Below are 14,960 nucleotides of genomic sequence, written 5' to 3'. Positions count from 1 at the left end.
TCCCTCCCAAGAGGTAGCTGTCAGGAAAGTGGAAGGGAAGCTGGCTTCACTCACTACTCCCATCTTTCTCCATCGGGGCAATCTTTCCTCCCCAGAGAAAAGACTAATCACAGGTCTTAATGGACAAGACCTTTTTGCAGCTGGTCGGGAAAACCTAGACCCAGGAGTCCAAGAGTGACCATTAAGCTTCCTAAATAGGAAACAAAGTGAGGACCCTTTGGGTCTTGGATAAAGGCATAGATTGAATACGCCTAGGTTTAAGTAAGGTGTGAGAAAGCAGAGGCGCGGGGCAGCAGGGCTGGAGCAGGAAAAGGCTGTAACTTCACTTTATTTGTATTTCCTCCCACACAAAACCATCATAACAGGAACAGAGATGGGCAGGGAAAGGGCTGAAAATGTGTTCAAACCACATGTTCTCGGGGCTATTCCAGGGAGCGCTTGAGGCCGAGGGCCTGTTGGAGTAGCTTCAGATCCAGCACTAATTCCTCCCACCCTGGCCTGAAGTCTTCACAGATTGGTGGCTTGAGCCCTGCAATTAATTCTCATCCTTTGCCCACCTTGATGTAAGGCAGGAAAGCAGACTGAAATGCTCCACTCCGATGGGCAAGGGGAATCACAGCCCACAGCTGTACTGCACTTTCTATGCCACAGGAGCAGAACTTGAAGCTGCTTCCAAGGCTCTGAACACTTGCGGGCAGGACTAGAGGCCGATGGTGTATGAGCGGCCTGTGGGGTTGTGAATAGCAGAACAGACTGGTGCTGTCACAGCCCACTCATACCACACCTTCTTGGAACTGCTGCATCGCCAGAAACGCACACAGATGGTCTGGCCTTCACGTACCGTAATGGGCTGCTGCAAGAAGAAAGACAGGGAGGTTCAGGGTAGAGCTGATGAACTGTATGTGGCAATGTACTACTGAGCTAAGCGTGGAGAGAAGAGGGTAATACGTGACGTTCCAACCTTCATGAAGTTTGTTTTTTTTATTCTTTTTTGTTTTTATTTTTTAAAGATTTTATTTATTTATTTGACAGAGAGAGACACAGCAAGAGAGGGAACAGAAGCAGCGGGAGTGGGAGAGGGAGAAGCAGGCTTCCCACTGAGCAGGGAGCCCGATGCGGGGCTCGATCCCAGGACCCTGGGATCATGACCTGAGCCAAAGGCAGACGCTTAACGACTGAGCCACCCAGGCGCCCCAATCTGAAGTCTTTTAGAATGAATAATCAGAACTGAACCATCAGACATTGAACAGATAACTGAAAGTGTGAGGAGTGCCGTGAACATGCAGAGAACATGCACTACAAGAGCACCTACGAGAGGAAGTGCACACCTAGTCCCGGTGGTCAGGGAAAGTTATCGGACAAGAGGAATGTTTAAGGGGACCTGGAAGATAAGTTAACTGGGTGAAGAGATGAACAAAGAACTTTCAAGACAAAGGAGAAAGGTGTGAAAGCCTGAAGCAGGAAAGAAGACAAGGTATTAGAATCATGATGAGCACTGAGTAATGTACAGATTTGTTGAATCATTATGTTCTACACCTGAAACTAATACAACACTGTTAATTATATTTCAATTTAAAAAAAAAAGAAGATCCATAGGGCTGATGGCAATGTAATCAAGGGGATAGTAGCTGAAAAGACACACTAAAACTAGATCACACCAAGTCTTACAATGTTAAATCTTTATCCTGAGGGCAGTAGGAGGTCATTGAAGGGTTGTTTTTTTTTGTTTTGTTTTGCTTTTGAAGATGTATTTATTTGAGAGAAAGAGAGCGCGTGTGCAAAAGTGGGAGGGGCAGGGAGAGAGAGAGAGAGAGAGAATCCCAGGCAGACTCCATGCTTAACGCGGAGCCCACAGGATCCTGAAATCACAACCTGAGCCGAGAGCGAGAGTCAGACACTTAATTGACTGCACCACCCAGGCAGCCCAAAGTCGTTGAAGGATTTTAAGCAGGACAGAAATATGATCAGATTTGGGTTTTAAAAAGATGACTCTAGCTAAGGTAGAGACTGGACAGAAGAGTAGACAGGAGCTGTGGGGAAGCCAAGTAGAAGGGCACTGAAGACCTCTCAACACCTACAACAGGGCTCCAAGAGCATGTGGGAGCACTAGACCGTGGGTCACAGTCAAGCATCATCCTGACAGGAGGGAAGGGGCAGAACACCAATGGCAAAAGTCACTCCTTAACCCGCTGAGTGTTAAAGGTGATTCCTACCTTAATGGGGAAGAGGATGGGAAACCATGAGAACATCCCAGGAGAGTGAGTCTCTGGACGGATACCTGTGTGAGAAAAAATAATGAAAAATTGAGGTCTCTGTGACTCTACTTTTTGCCTGGGCTGAGGGGAGTGTCTTCTGTGAACAGAGAAATAAGTAATCAAAGACCCACATTCACTGATTCCTGGGCTCCCTGTGACTCTAAGTGAAACATGTACATAAGCTGCCCAGATAATATACCCTAACCCTGCCATCCACTGCCCCAGACACTCACTCAGGGTGATGTCCTGATAAAGCACAGTCTCAAAGTAGCCTGCAAAGCCATGTAGCACTGTGTTCACCTCCACAGGAAACTCCAAGGTACAGTAGCGGTTGTTGTCAATCAGAGGATCTGTTAGGGAAGAGATGTGTGGATGATAAGGGACCAGAAGCTCCAGAGAACTTGGGAAAACAAGAGCAAGAACGAAGAAGGGAAGCCTAGAGACAGCTACCCTACCCTACCCAGGATAGCAAAAGAACCCAGAAGGTAAGCTCTCACCCATCCAATCAGAGGACAGCCACACAGGAACCCACCTCTATTGGGATGGCTGAAGGTGAAACAGGGCTGGGGCGCAGAGAGCTGGTGGAAGTTGTGTAGCCGCACCACGTAAGGCATCTCAAACTGGGCCTGTCCCAAGAGACCAAGCAAGAGCTGGAGCAGATAGGCAAGACATATCCACTCTCCCAGGAAAGGAAGCCTGAGCCTCCAGGACACAGAAAAGGATAAAAACATTTTCAATTCAACCACTTTCCCACATTCCCATCTCCTTCACCTCTTCATCTTCTCCAGTAGAAGAAAACAGTTGATGCTAATATAGAAAAAAAAAAGAGGACTAAAGAGAATAGAGCTCTCCAGAAGAGGGTGGCTTTTTACCTCAGGGTCTCGGTCCTTTTCCCGACAGGCTCGGACCTCATTGTACAGCTTGGAGGAGGAGATGGGAGCCAGAAAGGAGGTATACTCCCCAGGGATGCTCACACCGTCATCTGCAGAGCAGAAGGGTCATAAAAGTTCCCAAGGGATGAAATGGTGTGTCTGACTAACTGAAGGTTCAAACTTCCCACATCAAAACAGACCAGGCAGGGGCACCTGGCTGGCTCAGTTGGTGGAGCGCGCAACTCTTGATCTCAGGGTTGTGAGTTCAAGCCCTGTGTTGGGCATGAGGCCTACTTAAAAATTATAACAAAACAAAACAAAAAATCCCAAAAAACAGACCCAGGCTGCTCCATATTGTCACATTCCCAGGCCAACCTACTCCCAACTCCTGTCATAGGAGATTCTACTTCTAGGTTAATTTACAAGATTAAAACTGGAAAGAACCAGGGGCGCCTGGGTGGCTCAGATGGTTAAGCGTCTGCCTTCGGCTCAGGTCATGATCCCAGGGTCCTGGGATCAAGCCCCACATCGGGCTCCTGGCTCAGCAGGGAGACTGCTTCTCCCTCTCCCTCTGCCTCTCTCCCTGCTCATGCTCTCTCTCTCTCTCTCTGTATCTATGTGTCTCAAATGAATAAATAAAATCTTTAAAAAAAAAAAAAACTGGAAAGAACCTAAGATATTCTAATCTAGTAGTCTTCTGTGGGGTCATAAAAGCCCTTTGAGATCTGGATGAAAGCTAAGCCCAAGGTACATATCATGTCAGTGCAGGGAATCCACAGACCTCAGACTGAGAAACTCTGCTCTAGTCCACTCCTGTCATTTTACAGATGGGAATGCTGAGGTTCAGAAAGATTACTTCATTTGCTAAGGGCACTGACCCAAATCCAACCCACCTTCCCCTAAACCTTGCAACCTTCTCCGCTGCTACTGCCCTATCCCCCACCCCCACCCCAGCCCCCACAACCTGCCGCAGCCTTCCTAGCTGATAATCCATTCCCCTTACTCAGTACATGCCAGCCTGGAGGCACCTTTTAGGAAGTGCTGGGCTCCATCCAGGCACTCAGGTGACAGTTCATTGTCAGCGAAGGAGCCCAGAAGCTCACTGACGATGATGTCTGCTTTCTCTGGAGCCACCCATTCCCGCATGTCCGATGAGACTACCGTCACCTGGCTTCCCCATTCTTCAAACTGCCAGTTCTCTAACCTAAAATAAAGATAATGCAAGTGAGGACACTGATAAGAAAAACTGGCACTGGAGACAAACTTTCCAGCAAGGATGTTGCTGCTCACGTCACCACGGCATTTGGGTTCTTCTCCACAGCGTACAGCTTTATCCGCCGGTCAGCCTGCTTGGCTGCCCGCAGGGAAGCGTTCACCAGGGGACCCCGGCCTGCTCCCAGCACCATTAGCACCCTGAGAAAGAAAGGGGAAGTGTCAGCTGACTCGGCAGATAAAGAAGTAACTATGCAAATCTCTGGGATTATGGGGAAGAGCACTCACTGCACATTGGTATCCTTCTCTTCATCTGGCACTCGATCTAACAGACATTTATAGATGGCCTGGAGAAGGAGGGAGAGAAGAACTCGTGGCTACAATCCCATCTTCACCCAGGTCATCCCGGCCCTATACTTGACCCGGACCCACCCTATACCTGCTGATACTGAGAGTATTTGATGGGGTCCTTTTCAAACACTTCATATGTCTGAGATTCCAGATTGTCCATCAGTGGCTAATGAACGAGAGGAAAAAGGCAAAGTTAGGCAGCCAGTTTCTGGCAGGGTCAATGTACCAGAATACCAAAAACTTTCCCACTGCCTCCTGCACTTTGGTAGGATTTTAGGGCAGCTACTGCCAGAGACATTTCCCCCTCAAGCTCCCTCCTCTCAGCATACTCCAGACCCACCTGGAGTGGGGACTGCAGATAGTCTTCATAGCCCTTGGCAAAGAGTTCGTAGGCATTGGGTGGAGGGCGGTTCTGACTCAAGTATTCCAGGTACTGGAGATAAGAGCAGAACTCCTTCTCTGAGTGGTGATTGGTGCCTGTGATGATGAACTGTACTTCCAACTGTGAGAGAGGTCAGACCATCAGACGCAGTCCTCGAACCAAGATTCTGGGATACTGTTATGGTTTATGGCCAAAGAACCCTAGCGTAAAATAAGACCTGGACCAGCAGTCTTCTAGTTCAACAAATCCCTCCAGGTATCAAGAGAACAGCATGAGGCTTCAATAAACTCATAAAGCCCTCCTATGTCATATAAGCATCATCCTGGCTCAAATAGCCCCATGGATCCATGCTATAACATCTTAAATGAAACCTTCTGTAAAGTTCTCATGAGATCTGGTTCCTTTTAAAATGTTTCTGGGACTCTTACTGCCATTTGCGTCTTTGTTCTCAAGACCTCCAACTATGCTGAAATTGCTCTCCAGAAACCAGAGAGGAAAAGAAAGCCCCACAGGAAAAAAAACATCACACACATGTGAGTAAGGCAAGAGGATTAGCTGGAGTACCTTTGAAACCCTTCTACCACCCACCTTGAGGAGCCGGAAGATCAGCCTCTGGTGCATCTTAGAAAGAACAGGAAATCCCTTCTTATTGGTCAGGAAAATGCTGGTGGGGAGAATGGCTGCTTTGATGGGCTCCCCAAGCCAACGATCAATGACATGATTAGATGGGAGGTCAGCCCCAATTTCAAGAGCTACGAAAAGATAAAGACCAGTTACCTACTGCTAGGCAAGATGGCTTTCCTTTGTGCTTTTTTGTGCAAGATCTGTTTACTCCCTAAGAGCAAGGCCCACTGAGGCATACAGAGAGTAGCAAAACTGCCCAGCAGCCAAGTATACATGAAACTCCTGATTCTTTTTCTTTTTTTTTTTTTTAATTGTATCCAGCTTCACTAAAGATACTTTTCATAAACAATCATGGTATTTCAGGCAGGACGTGGGCAGACAATCCTCAAAAGTATACAACTACTTTCAAACTCCCTTCCTCAGTGGACTACCAAAATCAGAGAGCTTACTATAAAACCCAATGAAGTCTTTATGTGATGCTCTGAACAGGGAGTTTAGAATGAGGGTTGACAGTTCACATTTAGCATGTTAACAACTTGTCACAAGCTGACCCTGACTTTCAGGAAATCAAATGAAAATAGCAGAATTTTCAATCTGAAGATCCACAAGCTAAAAAAGGAACTCTTCTGAGGGCTGCCATCTCTATGGTGACACTGCAAAGCCCATATTGCCTGACAAACTAGGAACCATGTTTTGGGGTCAGGTTCCAACAGGTCCCTGGGTTTAAGGGAGTCAAGTCTATGTTGAAGGCAGAGAGAGAGAAGAAAATGTAAAAAATGAATTTTAGTTTTTCCACACCACAAGGCATCTGTGCCAAGGTGGCTAATGTGTGTCAACACCAAGGAATCCCTCGTCCTGGGAACCAAGAGGAAGTTTCTCAAAACTAGAAGGGAAAAGTATCCCCCCCACCACCACCCCCCCAGTATTAATCTAGCTTTGGAGATGCTCTATTAGTGACATGTCCCCTTCCCCTAAAACAATAATGAAGTGTTCTGTGTGCTAACAACATAGCTTTAAAAAAAAGCAAAACAAAATTCTGCATTTTTATAAAAATTGATAAAAAGTAGTATTTTAAACTGTAAAGTCGCCAGAAGTACACAGTTATCAAAAATGCACACAGTTCACTTGGCATCTCTGTAACTCCTGATTCTTATTCACAGGAGGTCTGAGAAAGGACACCTATCCCAGGACCCTTGTGGACTTACCCACCGCAATCCTCTTGCTATAGTCACACAAGGTCCGGAAGTTGTGCCACCTGTCCAGGGTCAAATACAGCAAAATACAGTCAATATATACGGCCCACCAATCACCATAGGGGGAGGAGACCACTCTACAGGATCCACCCTGTACTTCCCCTCCCCCTACCCTTTGCCCTGGTACAGCAGCAAAAGGAGACATACCACATCCATGTCTTCTCCTCTCCACTATACTCCTCTGTGTGTGTACTTGGTGCATTCTCAATGATATCATCTCTAAGGTCCTCTGGAGCCACCAAGGGTACCCGCATCCAGAACTGCACATGAACAAGTACCCTACTTAGAAGTCTATTTTGAACTCACTGGGTCCAAAAGCTTCCTTCAATTATCTTGATCCAGATCTCAAGTTAATCCTTTTATATTTTTTCCCAACTTGTGATTATACGTACACGTACTCATATCTTGTATATATCCTTATGTAAATATCTCCCCTGTTCATTATTGCAACTGTAAGTTTCTAGAAATAATTGTACATTCTGTATGTTTTCTACCCCTCTGCTTACTACTTTTAGATGGTGGTAGGCAGTACTGACACTTCAGTTCTGCCAAATGCACCCTTTACTGAATGGCTAGGAACAAGAAGGTACCTAGCACAGCCTGACTACCACAATAAGCAGCAGGAAATGAGGCCCTTGGCCATACCATGGATGAGTGGTGGCCAGTGTGGATGTGGTTGGTCAAAACCCTGGCCAAGTTTGTGTTATCTTCCTGATTTAGGGGCAGCAGGAAAGCTGGAAGACCCAAATATGCCCCAAAATTCAGCTCCTGTAACATGGCCTGGAATGGAGATCAAGAGGAAAAGGTTAAGAGCTAGCAACCCAAATAGCTTTAGTTGTATTATATTAGACTTACTAAGTTATGGGAGGAAAAACTGCTCTCTGCACCCAGCCGGGTTACGGACCTGATCTCTAGAAAAATCCAGTGGAGAGGTCAAACAGTCTTACCGCCTCGGAGTTCCTGCGGATCTTCTCCACTTTTGAGTCTGGACGAATCCATGGAGATAGCTTTCCCACAATTAGCGTATTCCAGTCTGCACTCCCCCCATCCAAGAAAGACAAAGACTAAATGAGGTTCAGCACTTTACTTGTTCAATTTCTAGTTCTTAACAGGGAATATAGAGTAGAGATGAGCGACAAAGACTTTTTCTATCACAGATGTGGGATAGCCTGATGCAAAACAGGCTAAGGCTTTTTTAGCAGGTAAGCAAGAAGAAAACAAGAAGAGTTATCTATGTCCCAGGACTAACCAATATATCCAAGTCAGGAAAGGAGGAGAATGAGGGCACTGTTAGAGCAGAAGTTGTTATGCCTCTAATAATTAAGGGGCATATGGGATGGTCCCTACCCCTTCCTGACAGCAGTAGGTCTGATCGTGTCTGGGGGCCAGGCCGATTCTTAGCAGGTTCCTGAGTGAACTCCCTCTTGAAACGCGGGTGGAAGACAGGCATGCAGAGGAAATCAAACCTACAACCGCGACAGACCCAGAATCGTCATGTAAAGAGAGCAGCAGTGCCTAAAGATCCAAGCAACTGGATTAGGCTATCTCAATTCTGCACAACCCTTTCAGCTGCCATCAGTCACCCGACTGGACTGCTGAGTTCAGCCCACCTTGGGGCCTATCACTTCCGCTGTACTGTGCCTGTTTCTCCCCAAAACACAGGCATGGAAAAGGAGAAAAGATAAAAACCCACGCCAAGTGGATTTTCTACTCTGCTGTCACCGGTTTTCCAAGATTGTTACATCCAGATTTGCCCCAGTACCGCCCATGCCTTCCCCCTCAAGGTTTATCTCTTCTCTCCCTAACCCTCTAACACTCCCCCCCACTCTCAGACTATAATCCCGCTCTCCGGGGCCTTAGAGGTCTCTAGTCCTTTTTGAGTTTACCTGACAACTCCCGTGACTTTGGGGCTCAGCGACCATACGCCCCAGCAAGTTTTTGTTTGTTTGGGTTTTCTTTTGTTTTGTTTTGTTTTTTGTTTTTTTTTTTCACGCTCCAGGGCCTAAGGCTTCTCCATCCTCCCCCAAGGAGTAATGGTTTCTCCCGCCCTAATCTTACCCACTCCGACCCCCTCACCCCTGCCTCTCGGGGATGACTAGTCTGTCCCTCTTCGTCCCCGAGTTCGGAGCCCGCATTCCGCTTGCGCAGGTCTGGGCCCTCACCCCTGCTTGGCCACAGCCCCCAAAGTGTCAGCTATTTCGGGGACGCAGTTCAGGTCCCTCCCGCTGGACACGCGGCTCCCACCGGCACCTCCGACCGCCATCGCCGCCATCTTTTCCCTCGCGCTGTCCACGCCGGGATTCCTTGATATTAGCAGCCAATCACAAAACCAGAAAAAAGCCCCCGGAAGGCGGGATGAGTCGCCCTAACAACCAGAGCGTCTTCCACGGCTTCACAGCAGGAGACTGAGGGGTGGGGAGTGGCTCTTCCCGCCAATCCGCGGGCTGCATAGTGACGTACGACGTGGCTCCGGAAGATCCACCAATCTCAGGGGCTGGTTCTGGACGAACTTCAATCTCCCATAATGCTTCGTGCACTCATAGACCTCCGTTAGGGGACTACACGTCCCATGAAACCCCGCAGTATAAGATTGAAGTATCATCACTGAGAGGAGTGTAGCTGTCTCAGGGCCAGTGGCGCAATGGATAACGCGTCTGACTACGGATCAGAAGATTCCAGGTTCGACTCCTGGCTGGCTCGGTGGGACTGACGTTTCTTTATTGCATCCCATGGTTATATGGTCGTAAGCAGCATCTTTTAAGTCTCCCTTTCCTTACACTTTCGGAAGTTTCCTTGTTATCTTTTCACGCCTTCATTTTTCAGGTCTTAATTTCATTGAGTTCTGCGGCCTTCTTATGGCAGCTTTTTCCGTTAACTAATTCAGGGTGGCTGGTGCTCTTAAAATGGGCTTTGTATGGGCCTTAGTATATTTACAAATAGTTTGTGTCAACTCAGCCACTAATTCCTCATGATGCTGTATCTCAAACACAGAAGGTAAATAAACACATGCACACACATTCATTCATAGTGAGGCATTACAGCAGAGAGGAGTGATGAACTGCCTGGCGGAGGCCTGGGGAAATATCTTCATTTCGGAAGGAGAGGAATGAAGCAAGGAAAGACACAGGGAAGAGAAGGGGAATACTTGAAGGCAGAGAGCCCAAAGGTGTTGAGGGCCTGGCAGCGCGGATAGAAAGGAGAACACAGTACAAAAGGCCCAAAGAAGGAAGCGTTGACAGAACTTAGGGACTGCCTGGCAGGGAGCCGTAAGAAAGAGGAGTCTGGGCTCTGGCCTCTCTGAGTGAAACAAGAAGGAAGTGGGTTTAGGGAAAAGGGAGAGTTCGGGTTTGGAAATGCTGAATTAATTGGACGCCTAGGGGGCGCTGTGTAATAGAGAGTTGGATGAACAGTGAGGTGAGCCAGACCAGATTTGGAAATGGCCAGAAGAGAGGTAGTGACAGAAGCCACGAGACTGAATGAGATTATCCTGGCCCGTCGGGGACAAAGTCCTTGGAAACATGGTAAGTGTGTGGATAGGATAAGCTCTAAAGAACCCTGGGTGCAATGTAAGTGCTCCAGAAGGATGAAAGTCCAAAAGCCAAACAACTTAAGGAAATGCCTATGAAGCCTAAAGGGCTTGGAAGTGCTTTTGTTCCATCTTAGTCTTCATTTGATTCTTGCAGATATTACTACTACAGCTACTACCAACAACAACTACTCCTAGGCTTTTTTTTTTTTTTTTTTTTAAGATTTTATTTTATTCATTTGTCAGAGAGAGAGAGTACAAGCAGGGGGAGTGTCAGTCGGGGAGAAGCAGGCTCCCCACTTAGCAAAGAGCCGGATGCGGACTCCATCCCAGGACCTCAGGATCATGACCAGAGCCAAAGGCAGACACTCAACCGACTGAGACACCTAGGCATCCCTAGGCTTTATTTCTTAAAACAGCTTTAGATTTACAGAAAATTTGCACAGATAGTACAGCGAGTTCCCATATAGCTCCCCACAGGTTTCTCTGTTATTAACATCTTAACATGTATGGTTAATGTAATGTTATTACACTTCATGAACCAATGCTGATACATTATTATTAACTAAAGTCCACAGTTTATTCAGATTTCCTTAGTGTTTACCTAATATCCTCTTTCTGTTCCAAGATCCTTATCCACGATACCATATTACATATAGTTGTTATGTCTCCTAGGCTCCTCTGGACTGTGTCAGGTTTCTCAGTTGTTCCTCGTTTTTCGTGGCCTTGATAGTTTTGAGAACAAATGGTCAGGCATACTATAGGATGCCCCGCTACTGGAATTTGTCTGATTGTTTTCTCATGATTAGACTGGGATTATGGGTTTGGGGAGGAAGATCACAAAGTGTCATTTTCATACTATCATATCAATAGTACATACTATCAACACAATTTATGACTGTTGATGTTGACCTTTATCACCTGGCAAAAGCAGTGTTTATCAGGTTCCTCCATTGTAAAATTATACTCTCCCCACGCCCTTCCATCCTGTGCTCATTGGAAGGAAGTCACCATGTGCATCCCACACTTAAGGAGTAGGGAGTTATGCTTACCCTCCTTTAGGGTGGAGTGTCAACAATATTTATTTGGATTCTTCCCTGCAGGTCTTATGAGTAGATGGTTGTCCACAGGAAGTGGGTGAATGCTCCACCGACATTTTAAGAGGTAAAAAAGAATTTTGAGGAGGCCAGCTTGTTCTCTGCCCCAGCTGTGCCCAACCAAACTCTCCATTCGGAGAAGACTTACTAGATGTTGTTTCTTCTTCAGAAGCTAATTATCTGGGCTGTGGACCATCTGTGCTCCTGGCGTCTTCCTCCTGATGTCAAGCTGGTGGCTGCTCTGTTGGTTGTTAACTAACCCATCCATGGGTAAGAGGGAGAGAGGAATATCTGTGAAAAGTAATGTCAGTTTTGCCATCGGTTAAAGTAATTTTCAAAAGAACTTGTGCAAAAAGAGCCTGGAATTTCTGGCTGACCTTAAAATAACTTCACATGGCTGAATTTCATTTGTCTGTGATGCCTTTGTTTTGTCATTCAGAATGGCCTCAGCTCTACAGCAAGCATGATGCTGAACAGTTCCCAGTAATTCTGTACCACCATGCTCCCCGCCTTTCCGACAGCACTTTCCTGTGACTTCTAAAAACAGCAGGTACTATGGGGCTGCCTATATGAGCTGGAGAGAAGCAGAAGCGAAGGAGTGAAAAAGAAATAGAGCACCTTGTGGGACGCCTGGGTGGCTCAGTCGGTTAAGCGGCTGCCTTCGGCTCAGGGCATGATCCCAGGGTCCTGGGATCGAGTCCCACACCGGGCTCCTTGCTCAGCAGGGAGCCTGCTTCTCCCTCTGCCTGCCTCTCCCCCTGCTTGTGTTCTGTCTCTCTCTCTCTGATAAATAAATAAATAAAATCTTTAAAAAAAAGAAAAAAGAAATAGAGCACCTTGTAAAGGACTTGGCCCTAAGGATAAAGTCAGAATTGGGGAAGTCTGTCTTCTGATTGGCCTCCCTCTGCTCTGCCCTCCATGGTGAACTCGTGCTCAGAAGCATGTAAGTTGCTGATGGAAGACCTACTGGATGCAAGCCTTGGCTGAGATGAAAAGGTAGGGAGATGGTAGGACAGAGGGTCAAATACCCTGGGTGACAAATAATGGGACTTTCTTCAACAGGAACCGGTGACCAACAGGCAGAACCTTGGAAACTTTTCTGGAAAGGAAAGAGTATCCTCTCGCAGATAATTCTCCCCTTGCCCCTCAACCCCCCTCCCCTCACATTCCTCATCTCCAGGCCCAGTTCTTTTACCTGATCCTGTTTTTGTGACCTTGTTTAAACACCTCCAGCCCATTGTAAACACTCCCTTCATCTCTGGTCCTCCACTTCTCCCTCAGCACTTGCCTCCCTCCCCAGCGCCCCTTCACTCACCTCTGTGCCTGCCCAGCCAGCTAGACTTCCACACCAAAATAAAGGCCCGTTTGACCCTCCTACTGCTCCAGATTGCTTCTGTGCAATCAAGGCTATCCTGCAGCTACCAAAGTGGCAGAGTTACTGAGGCAAAATAATCTGTGCCGATTTGCATTCTCTTCCTTGTCAGCTCTATTATACAGTGTTTATCTGTCAAAATGAATAGAAAGTAGAAATTGTTCTGGAACACAGAAAAAGATGGAAAACTACCCGATTTGTTTACGAAGCCAGAATATACCGAATATCAAAACCTGTCAGCAGAAGCCCCCCACCAAAAAACCCTGTAGACCAATCTCACTTATGAATATAAATGTAAAAATCCTAAAATAGTTAAGATTAACATATAAAAGACAGCAGTATATTAATATAATAATTACATAAAAACCAACTAGGGCTTAATCTTGGGACTTAAGACAAGATTAGGTATTAGGAAATTTATTTATATAAAAGGTCAAAAATAAACCAAACAAGAAAAACATCTGATCATTTTAATAGTCACCAAAGAGAACGTGGCAAGTCAATTCCATTTGCTATAAACACTCCTAAAAGTCTTAATATTCTTCATATATAAACACATGTATATATATGAAGTCAACAATTTGTGTAAAAACAAGAATGTCTAGTCTCATCACTGTGTTATTTAGTATTAGTCTGAAAAATCAAATACAATAGGCTGGAAATTTTAAAAGGGGGTTATAACTTTTGGAAAGAGAGAGACAAATTTATCAGTTTGTAGATGATATGATTGTATACATAGAGAATCCATGAGAATCAATGTTAAAATGATGAGAATTAATAATAGAATTCAGAAAAGTACTTGATACATGACAAATACAATATAAATCTGTAGCCTTTTAAATGCTGAGAATAACCAGTCAGAAGACATAATTAATAAAAATATCCCAATAACATGATAGTTAAGATCATGGACTGTGGAGCCAGATGGTTACAGCTCTGTTCATCCACTTACTAACTACATGAACATAATCTCTCTGGCCTCAGTTTCCTTCTCCATAAAATGAGAATGTAAATGATAGTTCTTATCTCATAAAGCTGTTAGGAGGATTAGTTAAGTTTAAATTAGTTAAAAATAGTAAAACATTGAGAACCTACCCTGCACACAATAAGCCTTTGGTACTGTGATTCGTTTTTTCTCATTCACAATGGTAACAATAATGCTGCTATAAAATACTTAGCTGGCCACCTTCCTGCTAAATGTGAGGAGCCTATATAAAGAAAATTACAGAGTTTTGCTGAGAAATACAATGAAGAAAATGGAGAGACAAGCCGTGTTCTTTAAAAAAAAAAAAAAAGGAATGTTATAAAGATGTCAATTCTTACCAAATTAATTTCTCGCTTTTACAACATTCAATCACAACTCTAATGGAATCTTTTGTTACTTGATAAAATGATTCTACTGTTCATCTGCAATAAAAATCAGACAAGAAAAGTAAAGAAAATTCAAAAAAAGAGGAGAAAGGAGAAGGAACTGACTCTATATTTTAAGCCCTTTACCTTAAACCTTTTATGAAATAAGCAGTATATAAATAAAGGGCTACAACGTTCAGTTGGTATAAGGATAGAATAAAAGAGCTAAACCAGTGGCCCAGAAACAGACCAGTTATATGTGTATACATGTTTGTGATTAAATATATGATTTAATTTGTAATAATAAAGTCATCTGGGGCGCCTGGGTGGCTCAGTTGGTTAAGCGACTGCCTTTGGCTCAGGTCATGATCCTGGAGTCCTGGGATCGAGTCCCGCATCGGGCTCCCTGCTCAGTGGGGAGTCTGCTTCTCCCTCTGACCTTCCCCCCTCTCATGTACTCCCTCTCTCTCATTCTCTCTCTCTCAAATAAAAATAAATAAAATCTTTAAAAAAAAAAAAATCATCTAACACCTACTGAGCCCTTATTTTGTGACAGGTTCAATGAAAAGCACTCTACATTCCCAAGAACCCTGTGAGGTAGGAGGTATTATTCTCTTGGTCTTAGAAAGATAAAGCAATTTGCCCCACTAAAAAGGAGTTTAGATG

At 45.3% G+C, this 14,960-nt stretch overlaps 1 protein-coding gene, 1 long non-coding RNA gene and 1 other non-coding gene across 6 annotated transcripts; 2 read left to right on the top strand and 1 right to left on the bottom strand.

Moving 5' to 3' along the window:
* Positions 1-191: 191 nt before the first annotated feature.
* Positions 192-9,256, bottom strand: PRMT5 (protein arginine methyltransferase 5). 2 transcript variants are annotated; one of them, XM_034994868.1, is made up of 17 exons: positions 9,026-9,105; positions 8,297-8,415; positions 7,897-7,982; positions 7,595-7,729; positions 7,097-7,209; positions 6,902-6,951; positions 5,661-5,824; positions 5,031-5,192; positions 4,779-4,856; positions 4,628-4,686; positions 4,418-4,540; positions 4,156-4,331; positions 3,128-3,237; positions 2,788-2,881; positions 2,489-2,605; positions 2,214-2,278; positions 192-853 (listed from the first exon to the last, which is right to left on the bottom strand). In XM_034994868.1, the coding sequence occupies exons 1-17, from the start codon at positions 9,082-9,084 to the stop codon at positions 701-703; spliced, it is 1,863 nt and encodes a 620-aa protein (XP_034850759.1). In that variant the 5' UTR covers positions 9,085-9,105; the 3' UTR covers positions 192-700. The 2 variants fall into 2 exon arrangements, with proteins under 2 accessions (XP_034850759.1, XP_034850757.1); XM_034994866.1 differs by lacking the exon at positions 9,026-9,105 and adding an exon at positions 9,112-9,256 and having other exon boundaries at positions 193-853.
* A 97-nt stretch (positions 9,257-9,353) lies between these two features.
* LOC118003727 lies at positions 9,354-13,426 on the top strand. Of its 3 annotated transcripts, XR_004677396.1 has the most exons (5): positions 9,354-9,628; positions 11,579-11,639; positions 11,742-11,842; positions 12,012-12,122; positions 12,635-13,426. It is a non-coding gene; the product is annotated as an uncharacterized LOC118003727 (long non-coding RNA). The 3 variants fall into 3 exon arrangements; XR_004677395.1 differs by lacking the exon at positions 12,635-13,426 and having other exon boundaries at positions 12,012-12,189; XR_004677397.1 differs by lacking the exon at positions 12,635-13,426 and having other exon boundaries at positions 9,354-9,649; positions 12,012-12,189.
* Positions 9,577-9,649, top strand: TRNAR-ACG. Its single transcript has one exon. It is a non-coding gene; the product is annotated as a tRNA-Arg (tRNA).
* Positions 13,427-14,960: the final 1,534 nt, after the last annotated feature.

Source organism: Mirounga leonina, unplaced genomic scaffold (genome assembly GCF_011800145.1).
Source record: "Mirounga leonina isolate KUSES-001 unplaced genomic scaffold, KU_Mleo_1.0 Mir_91, whole genome shotgun sequence".
NCBI lineage: Eukaryota > Metazoa > Chordata > Mammalia > Carnivora > Phocidae > Mirounga > Mirounga leonina.
Note: the sequence above shows the minus strand (reverse complement) of the source record. Positions and strands in the feature narration are given on the sequence as shown.

Bases quoted from the DNA above. Each gene is read 5' to 3' on its own strand.
- PRMT5 (XM_034994866.1), bottom strand. From the start codon at position 9,221: ATGGCGGCGATGGCGGTCGGAGGTGCCGGTGGGAGCCGCGTGTCCAGC. The intron at 6,952-7,096 runs GTATGTCTCCTT...GACCCTGGACAG, and splicing joins GAGGAGAAGACATGGATGTG to GTGGCACAACTTCCGGACCT. The intron at 3,238-4,155 runs GTGCCTCCAGGC...TCTGCTCTGCAG, and splicing joins AGCCCAGCACTTCCTAAAAG to ATGACGGTGTGAGCATCCCT.